The sequence below is a fragment of the Ambystoma mexicanum genome, chromosome 9 (assembly GCF_040938575.1).
Source record: "Ambystoma mexicanum isolate Mex_15411 chromosome 9, UKY_AmexF1_1, whole genome shotgun sequence".
Taxonomy (NCBI): domain Eukaryota; kingdom Metazoa; phylum Chordata; class Amphibia; order Caudata; family Ambystomatidae; genus Ambystoma; species Ambystoma mexicanum.
In genome coordinates, this window is record NC_090931.1 from 960,424,171 (window position 1) to 960,445,775 (window position 21,605).

Below are 21,605 nucleotides of genomic sequence, written 5' to 3' on the forward strand. Positions count from 1 at the left end.
CCCGGGGATCTGTTATCCAGGTGGCCAGGACACGGCCATCGCTATTGGATCCAGTTCCTGGGGGTGGACCAGTGCGGGAGGATCATCTGGATGGGGGTCTTCGGGAGTGGAAGTGGGACCCCGACGGGTGAGACGCGGTATCCCCCTTCGTATAACACCTTTTCCCCATCCACGTAGGATACTCAGACACTCTACCCCCACCCCTTTTCCGACATGAACACTTTCTCACACCACGAAAAACAACAGACTTACACGGTAGCCGTTTACCTGACATGTCCCAACACAAGGGTCAGGCAAAGTCAGACCAGAATCCCACACACCTGACGGCCCTTTCCCTTCCTCACAGGAATTGATATTTTATTTATATTGCGCTCGTACACAAGTGTTTCAGAGCGCGACAAGGCAAGAGAGGGGAACATGGGAGAACAAAACAGCGATCTTACTAGGCCCGGTGACATTGAGAACGCGCAAGTGCATGGGAGAGGGGGAGGGGAAAAGTGCATGGAAGGAGGGAGAAGTGGAAAGTGCGCAGCAGAGGAGAAACATAAATAACAATAAATAAATAATAAAGGCAACAAACAGTGGTAATGCAGCCAGCAATTTGCAAGTGCTAGGTTTAAGGCAGCAGACAGGGTAGGTCTCATAAGTGCAGGAAGGAAAGGGGGGGCTTTATGGGTACAGATACAGACCCCAGTGCAAGGGGTGGCCCGGAGGCAGTACAGGAGGGTGGCAGGGTGAGCAGGTACGTGGCAGGGTGAGCAGGTACCTGGGCCCGAAGGACAGAGGGTGGCCAGGTGCACAGTGCCAAGAGAGAACAGATCAGCAGGGGAGAGGGGGAGCGAAGGCAGAAGAAAAGAGGAAGGTCTTGAGGTGCTTCCGGAACCGGAGGTGGTTCTCCTCAAGTTTTAGAGTGGCAGGGAGGCTGTTCCAGAGGGAGGCCCCAGCCAAAGACAGAGATCTACCCCCAGCTCGTTTCTTTGAAAAACGACTGACCCTGAGGGAGTTGGAGGTAGAGGAGCGAAGAGCTCGAGAAGGGAGGTATTTGCGGGGAAATAGCTGAAGGTATTTTGGACCCAGGCCCCAGAAAGCCTTGTGGACAATGCAGAGGGTTTTGAATTTAATCCTTGCATCCACTGGGAGCCAGTGGAGAGATTTCAGAGCTGGAGAGATACGATCCCAGGGCTTGAGGCCAAGGACAAGTCTCGCAGTCCTGTTCTGGATTAGTTGCAGAGGGTGGAGAGTAGAGGCAGGTAGATTTAGAAAGAGGCTGTTACAATAGTCCAAGCTAGAGAGAACCAGAGCTTGGGATACCATGAGCTTCTGGGGGAAGGAGAGGAAAGGCAGAGTACCTCTGAGGAGGTGCAGTCGGAAATTTGACTTTTTAGAGACCTCAGAGATGTGGGCGGAGAAGGAAAGGGTGGAGTCAAAGAAGAGCCTGAGGTTCTTAGCCTTGCAGGTGTGGGAAGGAGGAGGGCCAAGAGAGGCCGGCCAGAGAGTGAGGGGAAAGGATGGTGAAGGTGTGCCTATGAGGAGGATCTCCGTCTTGCTGGCAGCACGAGAGCACACTACGAGCAAGGTAAACCACACAACGAGACAGCTATCCAAGTACGGCAGTTCAAAAGAGGAGGAGAAAGGTGGCGAGAACCAAAGGCACGACAAGGAGAGACGCAACCTTGCCTTTTCTGACCTCAGCCCGCAAAGCCCCCAGGAAAGAAATTGTATGACTGTGAAAAATGGCCAGCGTGTGTTGCAGCAGATGTCAATGATACACAGAGCTCTCCTATGCTGATAATCAGACTCCCGAAGAAAGAAAAGCCAGGCGGTTCATCACAGCCAGTGAGTCGAGAAGAAAACCGATACGAAACCAAACTGTGTTGTAACAAAAGTTGCAAATGGCAAAGTAAAAAGGAAATTAAAGAACTGTTAACTATTCAAGGGGCAACCAGCTGCAAAGGGGCCCGACACCACGTCAGTGTTCACTCGGGTGACTCTGGTTAATTCCCCCCACTGTTGAAACTGCCAAAACCAGAAGGCCGTAGGAGACCTGCAAGGGAAAGTTCAAAGTGGTCATACAGGGGTCTAGCAAAATCCTGTGTACAGTTGAAAATCTTTGACGGGTAAACCATTGGAAAACTTAGGGAAGCAAATCCCACATAGTGAGAAAGTAGAAGGAACTGTAAGATTAGCAAAAGTGAACCCGGCGGAGGGATGCCTGCAGAACGGGGTGAAGCACGATACCCAATGAACATTGTGTTGACAAAGGAACCCGACAGAGGTATGTCCACAGAGGACTGTTTGAAAAGACATTAAGACCTCTGAATGCAAAAGGTGAAAATATCTTTGAATACAAGCCATAGTGAACCCGGCGGAGAAAGGCTGACATTCGAGAGGGGTCTGAGCCCGGAAAAGGGGACGCAGGGGTGAAGAAGCATCACCCAAAGGGAGGTAAACAGACAAGTAGGATCTGAGCCCGGAAGAGGGGGATCCAGGGGTGAAAAGCCATCACCCGACGTACATACAGAAAGGAACTTTTGTTTATTATTTTGAACACATCAGGTCCTCAGAGGCAAGAGACTTTTTGTAGAAAAGAGACTTTACCACCAGAGGTTCTGATATCTGAGAACGGAACTGTAGTCTTGTGCTGGGAAAGCTCGAGAGTGTGCTTTGCCCTGGAGTCCCTCCTTGTCCCGTGCTCAAAACATGGGTAAGGGAAACCCTACCACATCCTGACTTATCATTTGTGAACACTTATTTCTTTCTTGTGAACCCTATCCCAAACTCTTTTTGTGTTTAGTTGTAAGGATTGGCAATAGTTTTTTTCAGTATAGGCCCTTTTATTTGACAAGATGCCACTAGGACTACCTTATTATTTGATGGTCGCAGCTTGCTCCCATCTTAGACTTAGGTTTAGATTAGGCGTTTTTCCAACCTACCTATACAATTTAATAAACACCCTTGAACTGTGATCATTTGTGTCTTTCTGTCTATTCTTGATGCCATGCCTTCCTTACACTTACCATGGGCAGGTGTACTGTAAGTCTTTGTGAGCTGCGCCTAGGGCTGCTCTCCACTGGGCTTGCATGGGTGGCTGTGCTGGAGGTGTTGTCTGAGCCCTGAGCACCCATGCACTTCTGGTTTGCCCACAGGGAGAGTGCCACTAACTCAGCAAGAGCTGACACTCCCTCATTGTCCTCCCGGACCCTGTGAGCCAGGAGAATGAGGGCAGATGTAGTACAGCCCAGGGCATGGGCACAGTGCCAGCCAGTTGTCTGTATTGACTCCCGTATTAGCCGGGCCTCTACCAGGTGCTGCCGTTGGATTTCAGCTATCTCATTATGGCGGGCCTCCATCTGACGGATGCATTTGTCCATCTCTTGGATGGACAGCATTTGTGGTCATAGTGGGCTGTGGAGAGTTGAGGGACTGAAGGTGGAGGAGGGATAGATGGAGCACTCTGGTGTGTCATCAGTGTCTTGCTCTCCATTTGCTGCCTCATCGTAGGTGGTGCCGTGGTATGTGGGGGCCTGATGGGTGATGGCCCTTTATATTGGTGCCAAGGGTGTGCCACTGCCTGGCAGGCTGCTCTTCCTGGGCAACTGGCTGGGCCTGAGGAGCAAGATGCTGTTCCTGGGCAGCTGTCTGGGCCTGTGGAGCAGGCTGCTGGTCCTGTGCAGCTGGCTGGGCCTGTGGAGCAGGCTGCTGGTCCTGGGCAGATGGCTGGGCCTGTGGAGCAGGCTGCTGTTCCCGGGCAACTGGCTGGGCCTGTGGAGCCAGCATAGCCATGGATGTGGTCGGTGCGGGCCATTGGGCAGCCCAACTGAGACTTGCACAGCCTGCAGATGGACCAGCGCTTTCGCTGTCAGTGGATGAGCCTGTTAGGGTGAGATGACTAAGCGGTTAGATGTCTGTGTGTGACATCGATGCACTTGCATTAGGCTAGTTCAACATTGTATGTTCCCTGGTTGGTTAAGCTGTGTGGGGGTGGATTGTGCAATGGTGTGTGCGTGCATGCATGCATGCATGCATGCATGTATGGTGTGAGTCCATTTTGGTTGAACTCATGGCACAGTGGTTTGTTGTTGTGTGTGCATTGGGGATGTGCTAACTGTCCAGTCATGCCATGGTGCACATGACAAGTGCTCACGTGCATGGAGGCTTGTTGTTTACAATGCTATTGCATGGCTTGCATTGATCCCAATCCCTGTCATCTATGTGTGCTCAGAGACTTTAGATGTTGATGTCACACCTTCTACCCCTTTCCTTGGGCACATTACCCAGATCTGTTGTGTGTGCACTAATTGTGTGGTGCTGGGCCTTCTAGTGTGGCTTGTCTTACTCACTGCCATCCCCTTGTGTCCCTGCTCCGGCCTCTGCACCTCCAGTGCCCTCAATACCCTCCAGATGCATTATTGAGCTCTTCCCATGCCATGAGCCTTATGGGGGTGTCTGTCCCGCCTCCTGTTGCGATTGTCTCACAGCGGTGGGCTGCCAGCAGGTTGTGCACCCGCAGCCGCAAGTCATCCCACCTCACGGCCAGTCCTTCGAGGTTCTGGACACGGACCCCACCACTGTAACTTTATTGGCCACCTCCAGCCATATGGCCGTATTGCTGCGTTGGCTGGCGCCGCAGTTGTCCCGGCCAAACAGCATCTCAACATTTTCCACGATGTGGTCATTCAGCCCAGTCAATTCTGCCTCCGAGAAGCGAGGCTTTCAGAGCCATTCTTCAGGCAGCATACTTTTCATGATTCCAGACATCCTGGCGGTGGTATCCAGTTAAATTTTCGAAAACATATTTTCGAAATGCCATTTGTCAAAAAAGAAATGCTGAAAATGTTTTTTTCAAATGTTTTTTTTTATTTTATATTTTTGTTTCGTTAATAAAAAAAAGTATCAATAAAAAAAACAGGGTTGGGGGGTGAACCCCCCCATTTCAAAAATAAAATTAAAAAAACATTTAAAAAAAAATAATTTCAGCAATTTTGTGTCGACAAAATGGCATTTCGAAAATATGGCGTTAGAAAATGTCACTATAAACCCCTGGCGGTGTTACCATGTGTGGATGGCAACAGGAAATGTCTGATGTAAATTGGATTGAGTTTTCCAAAATGGCAGCCGGCCAACTTCCAGTTCCTGCGATTACACTGTTTCTGGTGGTGCAGGTGTTTCCGGCGGGTGTGTTTCCATTATTATGGGGACAGAACTGCTGTTACTGGCATTTTTTCCTACGGTGCACTAGCATTTCACGCTTTTGCCACTATTACTGTCATGCCGGTGACAACGTTTACGGATTTGCAGGATCTGCGCGTCTGCAGAGTTGGAATATGCTGGTGATTCTGCTGCACCGGTAGCCACTAACAGTGCTACCAGATTGGCGCTATCATCTGCATCGTTCTGGGAAACTTGTAATGTGGGCCAATGTCTGGCAACCCTCATAAGCTTAATTCTTCAAACCATGTATGATGATCCCAGAAACAATGCTTCAAGTCAAAGGTTAATAAGCAAACCCAGTTTAAATACAGACAACATATTTCTGCATATCACAACCAACATTTACAAAATAGTGTTAGAAGCATTGTCCTAAGCCCTATGCATAGGGCAATCAAAGACCAGGCCACTCCTAGGCTGAAAAGCAACTCCATTCAATTGCAAACTTTTCTAGAGGTAAAGTGGCAGAGGAGCCATGACTTTACTCTTAGGAGGAGTGCAGGGTAGAAACAAGTTACAGCATAACACACAATAGAACGCCAGAAGAGAATGTCCACAGGAAAAAATATATTCCTCAGATAAAAATGATGCAGAGATGAAAAATCAATATGTAACTAGTGAGTAACTGTGTAGGTAGAAAGTTTGGGACAGTGATTTCTGCAGATGTCGCGCAAATTTTCAATGATTCCGTTCTTGAGTCCAAAAAACAATGTTAAATATAGGACTTTTAAGCTGGAGGGCAACCCAATGTAATTCAGTGGTGTAAACCCAAAAGGAAAGCTCTGGATTTATAGGATAGCAAAGCTGTCAAACTTTCAAGAGTCACCACATTTTGTGGTTAGAAAACAGCTTGTGCTCAGTTTTAACCAATGGGCCAAAGGCAATGGAAAGGCTTTGCCATTATGGAGAAAAGGAGTTGTGTTTCAGTAAATTAATTGCAGTATATGGAGGCAATGACCTGACAGGCACATTTAAAATGCAGGGACTGCAACCTTGTGCCCCTGAACATCACTGATGAACCTGGGGTACAGTGCAGCTATCTCAGAATGCAGTCTCATTAGCCAATTGATGTAAGAAGTATTCCGGTGGTTCAAAGAAGGTACGCCGCCGGAGAGTACTTACGGTCCCAGGAGGTTATGTTTGTCTTTTAGCAGCTGGAGGTAGCAGAGCTTACCCAATGCAAACCCGTGAGGGTATTTGGAGCTCCAGACACAAGATGAGCCGTGCAGGGTCCAACAAGTGGGCTTTCAGGGAGCTTGGAGAGGTGAGTAACACCGCTAGTCTCGCCGGTCAGAGAAAGGGAGCGCTTAATTTGGCTCCTGCTGGTTGCTTGACGAAGTGTGGATTGCACAGAAGCTAGCAGCACTTGGCCTTTAGTTGCTGAACAGATGCCACGCCTGTGCCTACTTTATCTTCCACGGGTAGATATGGCAATGTGATATTGTGGGAACTGGGAACCCATGAGTAGCTTAAACATTGTTATATAACAATGACATGTTTGGGAGGTTTTTTGGAATTATCTGGGACTAGGAGAGATTGATACTACACTGGGAGCAGGGCTGACAGGCTCACAGGGTAGACCAGAGAGCTGCACTTTAATCAGTGGGCGAAGATGAGTGCCTATAGTGTGTCCTTCTTGGGTTTTACTTCATTTTTACTTTTGGGAAATTGTTCTTCCTTGGGCTTTTTGTTTCACTTGGTTTGTGAAACATTCTTTTGGCATCTATGAATGTAGACAAGCACGTTTTTAGGAACTTTTTGGATTTTTACAGGTGAATTTTTTTTTGGGGCTTCTTATCTCAGGAAGGGTCTTGTAGGAAAGCCCCCTAGACGCTCACACCAGAAAAATACAACCCACTAGGGAAAAAAGCCCAATGCAAGAATAACAAGGTTTATTTCCATACAAAAAGAAAAAGCACCAACAAAGAACTCTGCTGACACGGAATGTTCTGGGAAAGTCTGCATGAGCAGCATATTATAAAGATACACAGCATCATCAGTGACCTCATTACATACAGTAGAAACCCATGCTGCTGGTTGGTGTGACCCTACACATAGGTTACCTGCTCCATAGGGGATGCCAGGCCATTGGTCCCAGCCCCATCCGTCCATCTTCTTCCACGTGTGTTCTGCTGCAGTCGACATCGGTCAGAAGGTGGCCAAGTGGCAATCCTATTGTAAACTGAAAAACATATCTCTATCTTTGTAACAGTGCACCTGGTATGAGCAGACAGGGCCCTGGGGGAAAGCCAGGGTCATACTAATTCACACACTTCACTCGCTCCCAGACAGGCCGGCATCTCTCCAAGGTCATCCACACTCGTTCTGGACTATAATTTCATCCCTCCCTGCACCTCGCAGCACAAATCACCTGACCTAGGAGTGAAGGCGGGAAAGCCCTGCTTTCTGAGTTTTTGATCGATCAGGGTCTAAGAGGTTTATGATCAGTGGTCTGGGGCTTAGTGGTATATTGGAATTCAGGGGTCCTGAAACTAGGGTATTTGGGTGATATAATTTAGGATTGGGACTGGTGGGGGTTGGAGGCCCGTGCCCTCCTTCTCATGAGATCATATTGTTCACAGGCACTCAATACTCCTCCTGTGGCCATGCAAGGCACATTCTTCCCAGGGCGCAAAAGTTGGCATCATTTTAAGACAATGAAGGGTTTATGGATCTCTGTAGCTGTGACCTTTCTCATCAGTGCCTGGGATACAACCTATTCCTCTGCTCACGTTCGCGGCCTGGGCTTGGGGTGCTAGCTGCTATGCTACGTTTAAGCTTTGTGCCACAATATGGCTGCTAATATCTAAGATGGCTGCTATTCCCACGTGTGCACTGCGTCTATAAAGCATGTAATAATATAATGGTGCAGAAGCTTTTTAGGGCACCCTCCTTCCCCCTGGAGTCTCACCATAGCTGGGGCGGCCTGTGCCTTATTCTGAAGCGCTTGGTGGTGCAGGAGGAGCATGCTCCCTTCCCAACAGTTGGATGAGTGCCTGGGGGAAGGAGGCATAATAAAAAGGGATGGTCTGCTTGGCTTTAATAACGAAAGGTGGACAGAAGAGGATAGAATGAAATGTCAATGCGGGGAAATGAGTTCAAAGAGGTGTCTTGAACGGCTCCTGATTCTCTGCATGAGATGTCAATGTTCTTCCTTGTCAATCCACACTTCAGGGATATGGCACTGTGTAACATAAGGGGGAACCTCTAGCTAACGTGTCAGGATGGAGGATCAATGCAACATGTGCAAGGGTTTATACTTTTAGGATCTTCAGTCCCAGTCCATTGCCTACATAGAACAGCCTAGGTTTGGGGGCACTCTACCACACTTGCTTCCTTCAGTTCACTCAAAGTTTCAGTGTGTTTAAGCCTCCCACCCCCACACGCTTGTTTCATAATCTTGGTGATGACCCCTGGTGTAGAGCAGGTTGTCCTCTGATCTTGGGTCACCTTTCTAAGCATCATAGATGTAGATACAAACCACATCTACCAGCCAGAATGTATGATTGCCCTCTAGGGGATACCCACAACATTTACCAGCAGGATTTCAGTGTACAGGATCAGACTAAAGTTATTCTGACCCACCAGGCAAGTGTCACCCTCCTGGGCTTGAGCCTACTAAAGGTTCTGATATGCTCCTGTTGATCTGGTTCCTGCCAGGGCGTAGGTTTCAGCCCCCAGGAGGCCACTCGTTCTCTGGTTTGTTATGGTTGCTGGTTCTTCGACAGAGTGTAGGTTATAGCCCCACGCGGGATAATGATGATCCTTTGTCTGGTTCTGTTGGTTAATGGTGTCCACAAAGTTCATGGCTATGTCCTCACTAGGCTAGCAGTATTCCGGCTTCTTAATAAAGTCTGACCCTTGCCAGGCTCTGGGCTATAGCCCACATCAGGCTCCTTGCAGCAAGATCTCCTTGCTGCTTTACCTTCCACGGAACTTGGGATATCACGCTCAGTTACCTGTTCGTCTCTCCTTCTCTCTCTGTTTTGCTTACCACACCTACTCTCTGGCAGGCCTTCCTATCTCTCTCAGTGCTGACCTCCTTCGGTCTCCTTTTATATTGCTTCATCTGTCCGAAGTGCCTTAATAATGTTTGGGGTTGGTGAGCACTTTTCCCTTTTACCTCTGGGTCAAATGATTGTTCAGGGCTTCTAGGTCCCATATCCCCATCACGTGTTTTCTCTCCTCTTTCCATTATCCTTGCATGTTGTGGATCTACTTCAGTGCAGTGTTGAACATGTTTGATTGATTCGGGATCTGCAGGCTGAGGGCTTTAAGACACCTCCCAATATCTTTGCGTAAGATGGAGGCATCATGGCTGCGTTGTGGCCCCACAGATCAGTTCCCATGCCTGCCAGCGAGTGTTCCCCTTCTGCTGCACTATGTAGCTGCAGCGCCCAGACTCCCGCTTTGGATGAACATCTAGTGAAGCTGAGCAAGAACTTCTGCCAAGGACTGGATCAGAATGGGAACATTCTGATCAGGAGACTCACTGCCAACACTGCAAACCCTTTTGACCGCTACCCACAGCCCATTGCGGCGAAGACCCTGTGAAACCAGTCTTACTGTGACATGTCCACACATAGCATGAAGAAATCCAACCCACGACTACACACTCACAACCCGAGAGGATGGAGTAATGAGGCTCAAACCTTGGTATCAAATAATCACTGCTGATTAATAAAATCTTTCAGAAAGAAGAAGAAGGGCACCCTCCCGCTTTTGCTGTCCATGCATTGGGAATGGCACGGCAATGGCTCCATGCCCAGAGCTGTCCTCCAAGTTCCCCAGTGCTGCCGGCCTCTAATGTTCATGGTGACAGTTTCTCCTGCTTCACGAGTGGATGTCAAGCACTTAATATTGGTAATGGACCCTGTCTATGGGAGCGTGCAGACATTTCCCGTGCTCCTCCTGGATTGGAATGTGGAAATACATGTCCTAGAAACCCTCTAAGCACATCAGGTCATCCAGCTGCAGTGCCTCCTGAATCTGAGCTAAAGTCATCATGCAGCAGGCTTCCTCTGATTTCCATCGACAGTCTGTCTACGCAGTTCTGCACTATTGGTATCTATCAGCTGGGGCTCTGATGCAGAGAAATGCAGAGTATTGTCCATGGAATGCAAATCCTGGTTATCCAGCTGGAAAGCCTTTCCCTTGTGGGGGCATTTCCAAGCTGCCTACTGGCAGGGTCTAAGTTGGCAGTATGGACTCTAGGGGATGCCCCATTGAGCACCCACAGAGGTAGCACTATGTAGCGGGTGAGTTCCCTTGCCCCCAGAGACCCTGCCCTCACCCACTGTCCAATGAAATAGTAAATCATAACAGGTGGTAAAACGTGGAGGTGATTGGTTTACTATTAGCCAGCTGGGTGTGCATTCGGCTAGCTACAGAGCATCGCATATTAGCACGTGCTTAACTTTTATCAGCATTCAGGAAACACGCCTGGCAAGATGGCATCTGGCTCTACTGCTGTATTTTGGGGTGTGCAATCAGGGGTGGACTGTGAACGAAAAGCCCTGGAAATAACTTTGAAAGTGGCCCCATATTACACATTTTCAGCAAGCCCAACTGTAGCGATATCGCAAGATCTTGGCCGAAGGCGGAAGTGCAGCCCCCGTGCTTCACGCGCGGCAGACTGGAGCGGAGAGGCACTGAGCAACATCAGCTCCTGTGCGCTCCTCCATATCAGCAGCTTCCAAGCTTCAAGAGAGACATTACAGACTCATATCTGTTGCATGTTAGTTCAAGGGCCTGTTGCCCTTTTTGTAGCCCATAAATAATGATGCAGATTTATCCTGATGTTACTCCTGAATAAAGGGACGTCACCTGCAACAATTCTGTGTCAGGCCTGTCATTACAGGGATTATACAACATAATTGGTGACGAGGATCACCACTAAAACCCACGGGTTGCCATGCAAGGAGCGACACCACCACCACCCTTCCTGCAAACTCCAGGTAGGCCTGCCATTCCGTGGCCACAATGGCAACCCTTATTCACAACGTACGTGGAGGCCTTGGGTGGGGCGGGCTACTCAGCAGCGAGATGCAGGGCGATGTTACTGAATGCCCTGGGCGTCGAAGGACAAAGGGTGTTCGAGAGTCTCACCCCAGAGCCAGTAGCCGGCGACAACGATGACGTGTTCAAGGAAGCCATAAGAAGAATTGTCAAGAGGTTTGCTAGCAAGGAGAATACCGTCCTACACAGGATACGGTTTTATAGCCACAAACAGGAGGCGTCGGAACCAGTAGATGATTATATTAACAAACGGCGCGAATTGGCGGCGCTATGCAACTTTGGTAACAAAGCGGAGAGTCTGATCTGCGACATGCTGGTGGTTCATACCAACAGCAGGAAGGTGCAAGAAAAGTTCATCCTGGAGAAGGAACTACAGCTGGAATAAGCTATCGAAATAGCGAGAGCAGTCGAAGAGACAGAAGGTAGAAGGAAAGAATTTGCAAGCGGTCACAGCCCAGCTGAGGTACAGTCGGTGGCTTTCCACCCAAAGAAGGAGAGGCCGGTCCTTGACGCGAGAGAAGGGAAATGGGTGAAGAAAGAACCGTTGAAATGCCACAGGTGCACCAGTACGAAGCACTTAGCTTTTGATAAAGAGTGCCCAGCAAGGGACAAGGAGTGGTCAGTGTGCAAAAAGATTGGACACTTCTCAATCCTGTGCCAATGGCGCAACAAAAAAGTCACGAGCGTCAACGCTGAACACTATACTGAGAGGGAATCGTCCTCGGAAGATGAAGGGAGACCTACCGTCATAAGGGTGAACAGCCCACGGGCCAGAAGAGAAAAGCCCCGTTGCGCAATCAAAATCAATGGGTTGGAAACAAGAGTCATGGCCGACTCGGGCTCTGATCCCACCATAATACACCTGCGCACGAACAAAGAGATGATGGGAACAGAGACGGTCCAAGTCCTCAGCACGCGGCACAAGCCCACGGTTTTTGGCGGTGCATCAGTAGACCTGCTGGGCTACATCAAAGGGAAAGTAGAGTTCAAAGGAAGAGAGACTACCACAAAAGTTTACTTTAGTCAAGAAGGCCCAGCGGTACTAGGGTGGGACGACCAGACAAAACTGAAAATTAAGCTGGACCCCAGCACAGAGGATCAGGTACTGTCAGTCAGTTTGAGAGGAGCGCCAGTAGCGAAAAGTGATTATCCAAAACTATTTTCGGAAGAACCAGGACACATCAAGGGCTTCGTCCACAAAATATTACTCAAAACCAACGCAGTCCTGGTCAAACACAGAGTAAGACCCGTACCGGCAACTGCAAGAGACACACTCAGAAGCCAATTGGGCAGAATGAGGAAAGAAGGCTCCATCGAAGAAATTGAAGCATCAGAGTGGCTGAGTCCAGTAGTACTCATAAAGAAACAGAATTCACAAGAGCTAAGGGTATGCATTGATCTCCGTAGCCTAAACCTGGAGGTAATCGCAGACAGCTACCCATTGCCGAGCATCAATTAGTTAATCCTCATGATGAAGGAAGCCAAAGTGTTCTCGAAGTTGGACATGAGGAATGCCTACCATCAAATACAACTACACAAGGAGTCCAAGCCACTCACCGCTTTCATCACCCCGTTTGGGATGTATCAATTCACAAAGATGCCGTTTGGCTTATCATCCGCAGCCTCGGCGTTTCAACGCATGATGGATGCTCTATTGTGGAACGTCAAGAACGTGTCCTACTTCCAGGATGACATCCTTGTATACGCAAGGGATGAGCAGACGGACAATGTCACCTTGAAAACATTTCTTACCAAACTTCAAGAAGCGGGAGTAAGATTAAGGTATGAAAAATGCGTATTCAAGGCAAAAGATGTTGAGTATCTAGGGTACAAGATATCAGAACATGGTATAAGTCCCAATCAAAATTTGCTGCAGGCTATAATTAAAGCTCCTGAACCCACCAACAAAGACGAAGTGAGATCATTCCTCGGGCTGGCGGAGTATTATGCAAAATTCATCCCCAAATTCTCCGAAACCTCTGCGCTGCTCCGTGAGCTTCTCAAAAAAGGGTCAGAGTACACGTGGCAAGAAGCCCAGAAGAAAGCGGTCGAAAGCATAAAAAGACACATAGTAGAAGCGCCGTGCTTGCAACCGTTCAACCCAGATTGGAGTACGGTCATCACTACAGACGCCAGCGCATATGGATTAGGTGCTGTCCTTACCCAGAAAAACGGTGGCACGGAACACGTGGTAGCATTCGCCTCGAAAGCCCTATCGTCAGCTGAACAAAACTACTCCACCATCGAGAAGGAGATGCTGGCGTGTGCATGGGCTGTGGAACATTTCAGCACATATGTGTGGGGCACAAGGTTCAAGTTAGTCACCGAGCACAAACCCCTCATCCACATGCTCAGCCCAGGCGGCACCAAAGTGTCAACGCCCAGATTAGCACGCATAGCAGCTAAACTGCAAGAATACACCTTCGAGGTGCAACACATCTCGGGATGGAAGAATTGGCAGGCAGACTGCATGTCAAGATTGCCAGAAGGCAAGGACAATGTCACCACCTTCTTGCAAGAAGAATGCATTGTAGCATCCATTAGAGACCTCAAGGTGCCAGACTACCTGGAACTCAGCGAGAAACACTGGATGGAAGAAGACGGAAAAGACCCCATCATGGTGAGAATTAGAGAATGGATCAAGAATGTGTGGCCAGATGAAAGGGCAGTGCCAGAAGGAATGAGACCTTATTGGAGAGTGGCAGATTAGGTCTCGGAAGCCGACGGCATAATTATGAAAACAGACCAAGTAATTCCGCCCACAGGCATGAGGAAAACCATCCTGTGCCGAGCCCATGCTGGCCATTTGGGGAACACCATGACACGTCGCAGAGTGAGGAAAGCCTACTGGTGGCCGTCCATGGATCAGGAGATCCGCACCATGATTGAGAGATACCATGAGTGTCTCAACAGTGATAAGCGCCTGAAGATCAGACAGGCGCCCATGATTCCCACAGAAACCCCCGAAGCGGTATGGTCAAAAGTGGGCCTGGACTTTATAGGACCGTTGGAAGCGATGGCGCCCGAACATCGGTACGGCATAGTGCTAGTGGACTACTTATCGAAGTGGGCCGAGGCCGAGTTTTTCCCCAACATCACGACTGCCACCGTAATAGAAGTCCTCACTTCCATCTTCCAGAGGGAAGGCCTCCCCAATGAGTTAGTAACAGACAACGGGGTACAACTAATATCCAGAGACATGGAACTGTTCCTGAAGAAGCATAACATACACCAGAAGAAAGCAGCACTGTATCATCCCCAAGCCAATGGGCTTGTAGAGAGGGCCAACGGGTTTATCAAGGGAGCCATCCAATTAGCGACTGCCTCGGGAATGGACGCCCTCAAAACGACAAAAGAGGCCATCCCAGCTCACAGACTAACTCCCAATGGGATCACCCAAATCTCCCCTTTTCGCATGTTGAGAGGGAGGAGAGCAGCCTCCACGCTAGTGCCACCATGGCTGGCCAGAGTAAGAGAAGACGAAGAAGTAGACATGTCGGAAGTGGTGTGGAGAATAGAGAACAGAAAGGCACGCATGAAAAGGTGGAGCGACAGAAGAAGAAGGACAAAACAAGGGTCAGACGTAAAAGGAGATTGGATCAAAATACAGCTACCGACCAAGGATCAAATGACGGGCTCAAGGTTCAGCAGACTCGTGCTTCAGCAGACCCGTAGGTGATTCACAGAGGAACCAACCACGTCCGCACCGAAGATGGGCGCACATGGAACATGGAGAGAGTAGCCATGTTTGAAAAGAGGCAAGAGAGAGAAAAGACCCATGAAAGACCCGAAACCGAAGGAGTAATGGACAATGAGAGATAGAACGAGCGCCGGAGACAGATAGAAGAGAAGTTGAAGAAAATGAGTTTGAAGCAGATGCACCCACAGTAGAGCGAGAAGATGACCAGAAGCAGGATGCTCATAGTGAGAGAGGTGACCGGCCGCAAAGGGAACACAGAAGACCAGTGTGATACAATGACTATGTCCTGCAATGAACTGTTTTTGCATTATCAGAGGGAAGTGTGTAGAGATATCGCGAGACCTCCCGGTCTCGCGAGATCTCGGTCGAAGGCGGAAGTGCGGCCCCCGCGCTTCGCGCGCGGCAGACTAGAGCGGAGAGGCACAGAGGAACATCAGCTCCTGTGCGCTCCTCCATATCAGCAGCTTCCAAGCTTCAAGAGAGACATTACAGACTCATATCTGTTGCATGTTAGTTCAAGGGCCTGTTGTCCTTTTTGTAGCCCATAAATAATGATGCAGATTTATCCTGATGTTACTCCTGAATAAAGGGACGTCACCTGCAACAATTCTGTCTAAGGCCTGTCATTACAGGGATTATACAACACCAACCCTTTTCCTATGAGAAAATGTAGAACTAAAATAGGTTACCACACAAAAGAGGCCCAGGGTGCAGAGGCCTAGTGAGAAATCTCCAGAGTTCCTCATAGGCCAGTCCAGCACTATGTGTATCTAGCGAATGCTGCTTTATTTTACTGCGTGGAGAGGATATGGCTTTGGCTGATGCTTGAGAGGAAGGGGGCGGGGGGAGACCTTTGGTGCTGTGCCTCTACCGAAACCAACAGTTGCCTCTCCAGTACCTGAACACAGCGCTCCCTCTCCCTTTTCAGAGCACAATGGCGATAGAGTTTTAACGGGAAACATCCTTGCCACACCCGTGCCAAATAGTTTCCTGGATTAGTGGCACGAGGAGATGGGCGGTATCAGCACTGGCGCGAGTCAGCTGTTCCGCATCAGGGGAGAAGAGGCGAGCCCTAGAAGCAAGGCCCAGAGGAACAGGGCGCGTGAAGGCGAGGGGGGTAGAAGGCTGGTGTGTGATAGAATGGGGCTGGCAGTGCGGAAAGAACACTGAGATTAACTTGGCCTGTTCTTAGGGTTGGCAACAGAGTAACGCCATCATGAACACCCTGTTCATTGTGTGTAAACACGGGAAAAGAATACTTTTCAGTAACAGCAGGATCTCGCCGGATATTGACTGCTACTAGCTTGCTCGCATTTAGGGCCGACCAGTAAGATCCGGCGTGTTTATTTTGCATTCAAACAGTTTAGAATGAAAAGGTGACCCCACGGCGAACCGCACAAAGAATGCATGTTAAATCATAATTAAATGTGACCACGGGCACAAAACCAAGCCACTGAGACGCTAGAAAAGTTAAGGACATGAGCATGACCTTGGAAATGCTCTAGAGAAAGCAGAACATAGCAGACCAAACACTGCATTGCATTTAAATGCCCGCCCAAATGCAAGATGTTCGCCTAGCGTGGAACAATGGAGCAGCAAGCTAAGGACAAAGGGACAAGCAAGGACAGAGAAGGACACGGGATAACACGCTGTAAGGCAAAGTAAGGTAAAGCATAGAAGTGCAACCCAGAATGCTTGCAAAAATCAATCAATACATATACTGCGACCACAACAAACAGGGCCGGCCTAAGCGGCAGCAGCGCCCTAGGCGAATTGGCGCCCAAGCTCTCCGCACGCCCCTGGTCAACAGGGGAGGGAGGGCAGGGGGGGAGCAGGGGGGGCAAGAGTGCCAATTTTTTTTTCAAACCCTCCGCTCCGCCGCCTGGCCGGGAGTTAATCAATGGAAGGGGGCGCTCATGCTAATGCATGAGCGCCCTCTTCCAATGAAAACCGCCTCCCTCTCGTGTCGGAGCGGGGAGGTAATCATCTGAATAGGTTGCTGATGCCCGCCGATGCTGGTGCATTTAAAAACAAAAGGGCGTCTGCCGCACCTTCTCCCACTATGCCAGCTCGGGGGAGCCCTTGAAAGACTCCCCCGAGCTGGGGTGGCAGGGGGCAATGACGTATTGGGGAGAATGGCACCCTTGGCGGTCGCCCGGCCCGCCCTACCCTAAGGCCGGCCCTGACAACAAACCTATGACCAGCCTCAGTACAACCAAACGCACAGGCCTGAGTGCATTCAGCAAACTCATGAATAAGTATGGCTCAGAGTGTCAAGTGGAGGTCACAGTGCTGTGACCTCTCAGTAATGATCCAACACTGCCTGCCAGCAAACACACTGATGTCACCAACCGTCTACAATACATGGTGCACACAGTAGTTTCATACTCCAGTGCTAGCAAGCACTCCTGGCTGGTGTAGCCAACAGAAACACCCAGCACTAAAGCATTACTAGCAGTATGCGTATTGCTCCCGAGATCATGTCCCTTTTGTATCACCTGTAAGGTCCGGATTTTCTGAAATTGCACACACAAACCCCCACACCAGCACAAAGTGCAAAAGCATGAGTAAAATCCTGCCCTAAAGGGTTTATGCCAAGTTTTGCACTTGTTTTCGTTGCAGGTTGCCTTTTCGTTATTTTGGTAGGTGGAGCAGGAGCACAGAGCACAATTAACGTTTCTGCCCAGAAAAAAAGCATGCATTAACGCCAGCATGCAATTTGCATGCTGAAGTTAATTAGTAGAATACCTATGGAATCCGTCTGTTTTTAGCACCTGCTAAAAGTAAGCACAGTCCATACAAATTAATCCTAAAGGCCTCCAGCAAGTGTCCGTTTTGGAAGTCATTCAGACTGTTTGCACCACGAAGCGCAAAAAAAAGTGTTAACCTGTTCTCGTCAGGTTTGAGACTTTTTTTGGCGCTTCATAGAGCAAATGAGCAAAATTGCACAGAGGAAGAACAAAAAGCGTGCAAATACCAGGTGGGATAGCACCAGGCTTTAATTGCAGGTTTGAAGCAGCACTGCAGAGTCAGGATAGGATGGAAGGGGAACACAACAAGACTACAAAGGGCACTCTCAGGTGTGCAGGGCGGAGAAAAATAAGCAAGTACTCACAGGACCGCGCCAATGCAACCGGAATGGAGCCAAAAGATGCAGCGCATCTCAGCATAACGCTGCAGATGAGAATTGTCTTTATCAGATAACATCCTGGGAGTCCAGTTGCTATGTGAAAAGACTAGACCACTCCTCGCGGTTCAACAGAGTAGCGTTGTTCGCCTCCTTAGGGACCCTGGGCGTCATAGGAAGAAACTCCAGTTCCTTACACTGTGGCATTTGCAGCAAGGCAGAGTCACCAAGCGGGCCTTGCCATTATAAGACACTAGCCAAATGTAAACCGTTATACTACATGGTAGCCTGGGATACAAGCATGTAAATGATTTCCATCACTCCTCACCTGTATTAAGAACATTATGTTACTACTTTAACTTTACCTATGTTTCTGCATGCCCATTTCGCTCCCCCTGCCCAAATGGTCATGCATTAAGGCCAGAATCTGATTTTGATGCTGGCGTTAATGCGTAGGATTCAATGGAATGAAGCAGGCAGATTCCATAGGAATCCTGTTAAACGCCTCCCACCATGGGTACATGGCAGGAGGCACTTACACTCCTTTGCACTTGCTCTGATTTGTATGCATTTATTGCACTTCATAGTGCAAACACAGAAATGCCTGGAAGGGAATGAATGCATGTAAGTCACACATTGCCTGCCCTTTCCCACTATTTTGAAAATGCCCCCCCCTCCTAGTATTACAATGAATAAAATACTCCTAGAAGACATAAAAAGGATATTGGAAGTGACCTTGGAGTTGTGTGGCCGTATAAATGAAGGCAGCCTTCTGCCCCTTTGAGGAAGTTGCACATGAAAGGTGACAGTTGAAACTATGGATTTCTCAGAGTTAATACTAATGAGGCGTGTGTTCCTAAGAGAAAGGGGACTGAGCACAAGGCACATTAGCACATGTAGAGTGTTGTTGACCTCCTCTCAGCCAATAGGAATGTTTAGAGTGCAGTCAATAACTACTGGTATCGACTTCCCTCTGAATATTCTATCTTCAAAAGCAGACAGGGAAACAACAATGCAATTTCCAGGTAAGATTTCTTTCAACAATACACTACCTCCTTGAGAGGACATTTTTGTTTGGTGCAACATCCTATTTAACACACAAAAGAGTAAGCTAAAACATGGGGAAAAGCTCTCACTTTCTTACAGAGAAACCGTTTACTTTTACATGGCACCTAATACATTTGCATGTTAAATCTGTTTCAGTTCATCCAAGTTTGCAATTAAAATGCATATATAGACAACCAAGTTATTTAAATACTACAACATAACGCCACATGTAATTCATGAACTCACTTTATGTATGTGCTTTGTTCACTGTTAAAGTTACATTTTCTACTTCACCATCAAAACTTCAAAACGTGCATTGCTACTACCACTTTCGCTACTAATAGCCCTCAGGATGGGTCATTATCGCTCAAGATAATGGCCCTTCTTAACTTATGGCCAAGGCAAATAACAGCCCTCACTCGGTCCATGAGGCTATAGAACAGTTTGGGCCAGGAGTGGTACCTTAGAGTTCCAGCGAGTTTGCAACTGAACTTCAATAATCTATCTAAAACCTGCTGTCCTTTGGCACTACGTTATGTACAAGTCCCTAGGGGTGGGGTTTTCTAGTGGCACTATTCTTCTGGGGAACGGAGCAGGGCAGCAATGACTTGCCAGGAATAATCAATACTTTCAAAGTGTTTTACATAAAGCCACGTGAGATTTGGTTTTGCTACAGTTTCATGATTGTATCTTCTTGTTTGTCACGTTTTTCTCTTGTTTACCTTCAGAATATGGATTGTGTTCAATTCCTCTGCAAAGCAAGCTTTACCTTGTGGGCGGGCAGACTACGACGACTGGCTGTTATGATCCAGAGAAGAATGAATGGAGTGAGATGGCTCCCACGATAGAGAGAAGGATGGAATGTGGCGCTGTGGTCATGAACGGATTTATCTACGTGACAGGAGGGTACTCCTACTCCAAAGGAACCTACCTGCAAAGTATCGAGAAGTACAATCCCGAGCAGGGCACCTGGGAAATTGTGGGCAACCTCCCCAGTGCCATGCGTTCACATGGCTGTGTTTGTGTATACAGTGTGTAATGGAATGGCTTAAGACAACTAACAGTGGATAAGGAAGCAATCGTGCCCAGAACAGGCCGAACGTGACCGTGAATGCGCGATCGAGACATTTTTGGAGCTATACATTTTGGGAATGTGTGTACCGCTGTTGCGTCAAACTCATGCATACAACATTTGCCTCTTGATGACGTAACTGTGGTGTGGAAATTTAAGTATGATCAAGGCCACTTAAACATTTTACAACAGAGACTAGTCTTGAGAATACTAATTAGACATGGGAAGAGGGAAGGAAGGAAAGTGAGCTACTAACAAGTTTGGACAAGAGGGGTCTTGGCATGTGGTTCATGGCCTTAAACACTGAACAAAGCCAAGTATAGCTGGCCTTTTGCACTAGGTGTTATCAAAGCTCTCCTGATCATTCGCAAGGCTTGATTTGACTGTAGCGGACAGGCCACATGGAATACAGGTATTTCCGCAGTAGGCTGCTGTGGATGGGGGCTTGTTTGGGTTGCAGGTACAGTGTGGCTAAGGAGGAAGCAGCCCCCCCAAAAACAAATCTTCACTTTTGAAGGTGCATTTTCTTTTATACTGTGGGCAGTGTAAATCAGGTGATGAGGGGCAGGAGTGTTGCTGCGTTGGCATAAGGAGGGGCACTAAACTCTGATTGTAGTTAAGGTTAATATTTTTGTTAATTTGCTGCTTGTGTCCAGTAAGAAGAAAGTAACAAAGCAAACGGTTTATTTAGAGGGCTCTGAAGGTGTCCAGGGCATTCCAGTACAGGGTGCTGATAGGAGGCGTGCGCAGTTCTGTATGTGGAGGACAATTAACAGGCCTTTGGCTCGTTCTCAACTCCCTGGGGCTTTGAAAACAAGCCCCCCCGCTAAAAAAGTAAACACAAACTTCACTTTTGAGCTTGATTCTTAGTCCAGGGCTTCTGTAGAAGGTGTAGGAGCATACCATATATGCAGGGTCCTCTGGCTACTATGAGGATCCACGAAACACAATGGTGAGGGCCCAAGGACCAGCAACCTCCACCCAATGCGCAACATAATATCACACAACAAGGAGGGATGTTTTTGAGGTTCTATTTGCAACTTCTGTTTGGCCAGGGACCTACAGCTTGCTAAAGCACCCTATCAGAAAGTCTGTCTATCTCTGTACCAAGTAGTATTCTGGTCCTAGCTGGCACTGATGTGCCACCTATCTAGGAAAGAGGAAAGATAAGAAGCTCACTACTTTTCATCCACTACTGGTTTACTAAAAAGTCCGACACTGGGGGAGTGTGTTTCAATTTATTTCCCCCTCTTTGATGTGTCTCATACAAAGTAGAATCCCCTGCATAAGTTGCATGCAATGATTTTCTATCCCTGGCATTCACTTCAGGGCATCAGCCTGACAAGTTATGGTCTACCTGTTTCAGCGGATTATATAACAGTCTAACTGCTTTCGTCAGGACCAAAACTACCTGTTTTTGGGCCAGAAGTCGT

The 21,605-nt window shown here is 48.3% G+C and overlaps 1 protein-coding gene across 3 annotated transcripts in view; it reads left to right on the forward strand.

Annotated features, from left to right (window-relative positions):
• The window catches only part of KLHL23 (kelch like family member 23), a 221,494-nt gene extending 200,250 nt beyond the window's left edge, over nucleotides 1-21,244 (forward strand). For all 3 annotated transcript variants that reach the window (XM_069616171.1, XM_069616169.1, XM_069616170.1), the window contains exon 4: nucleotides 19,829-21,244. In XM_069616171.1, coding sequence (XP_069472272.1) covers nucleotides 19,829-20,139 — 311 coding nt within the window. In that variant the 3' untranslated portion in view covers nucleotides 20,140-21,244. The remainder of the gene's footprint in view (nucleotides 1-19,828) is intronic.
• Nucleotides 21,245-21,605: the final 361 nt, after the last annotated feature.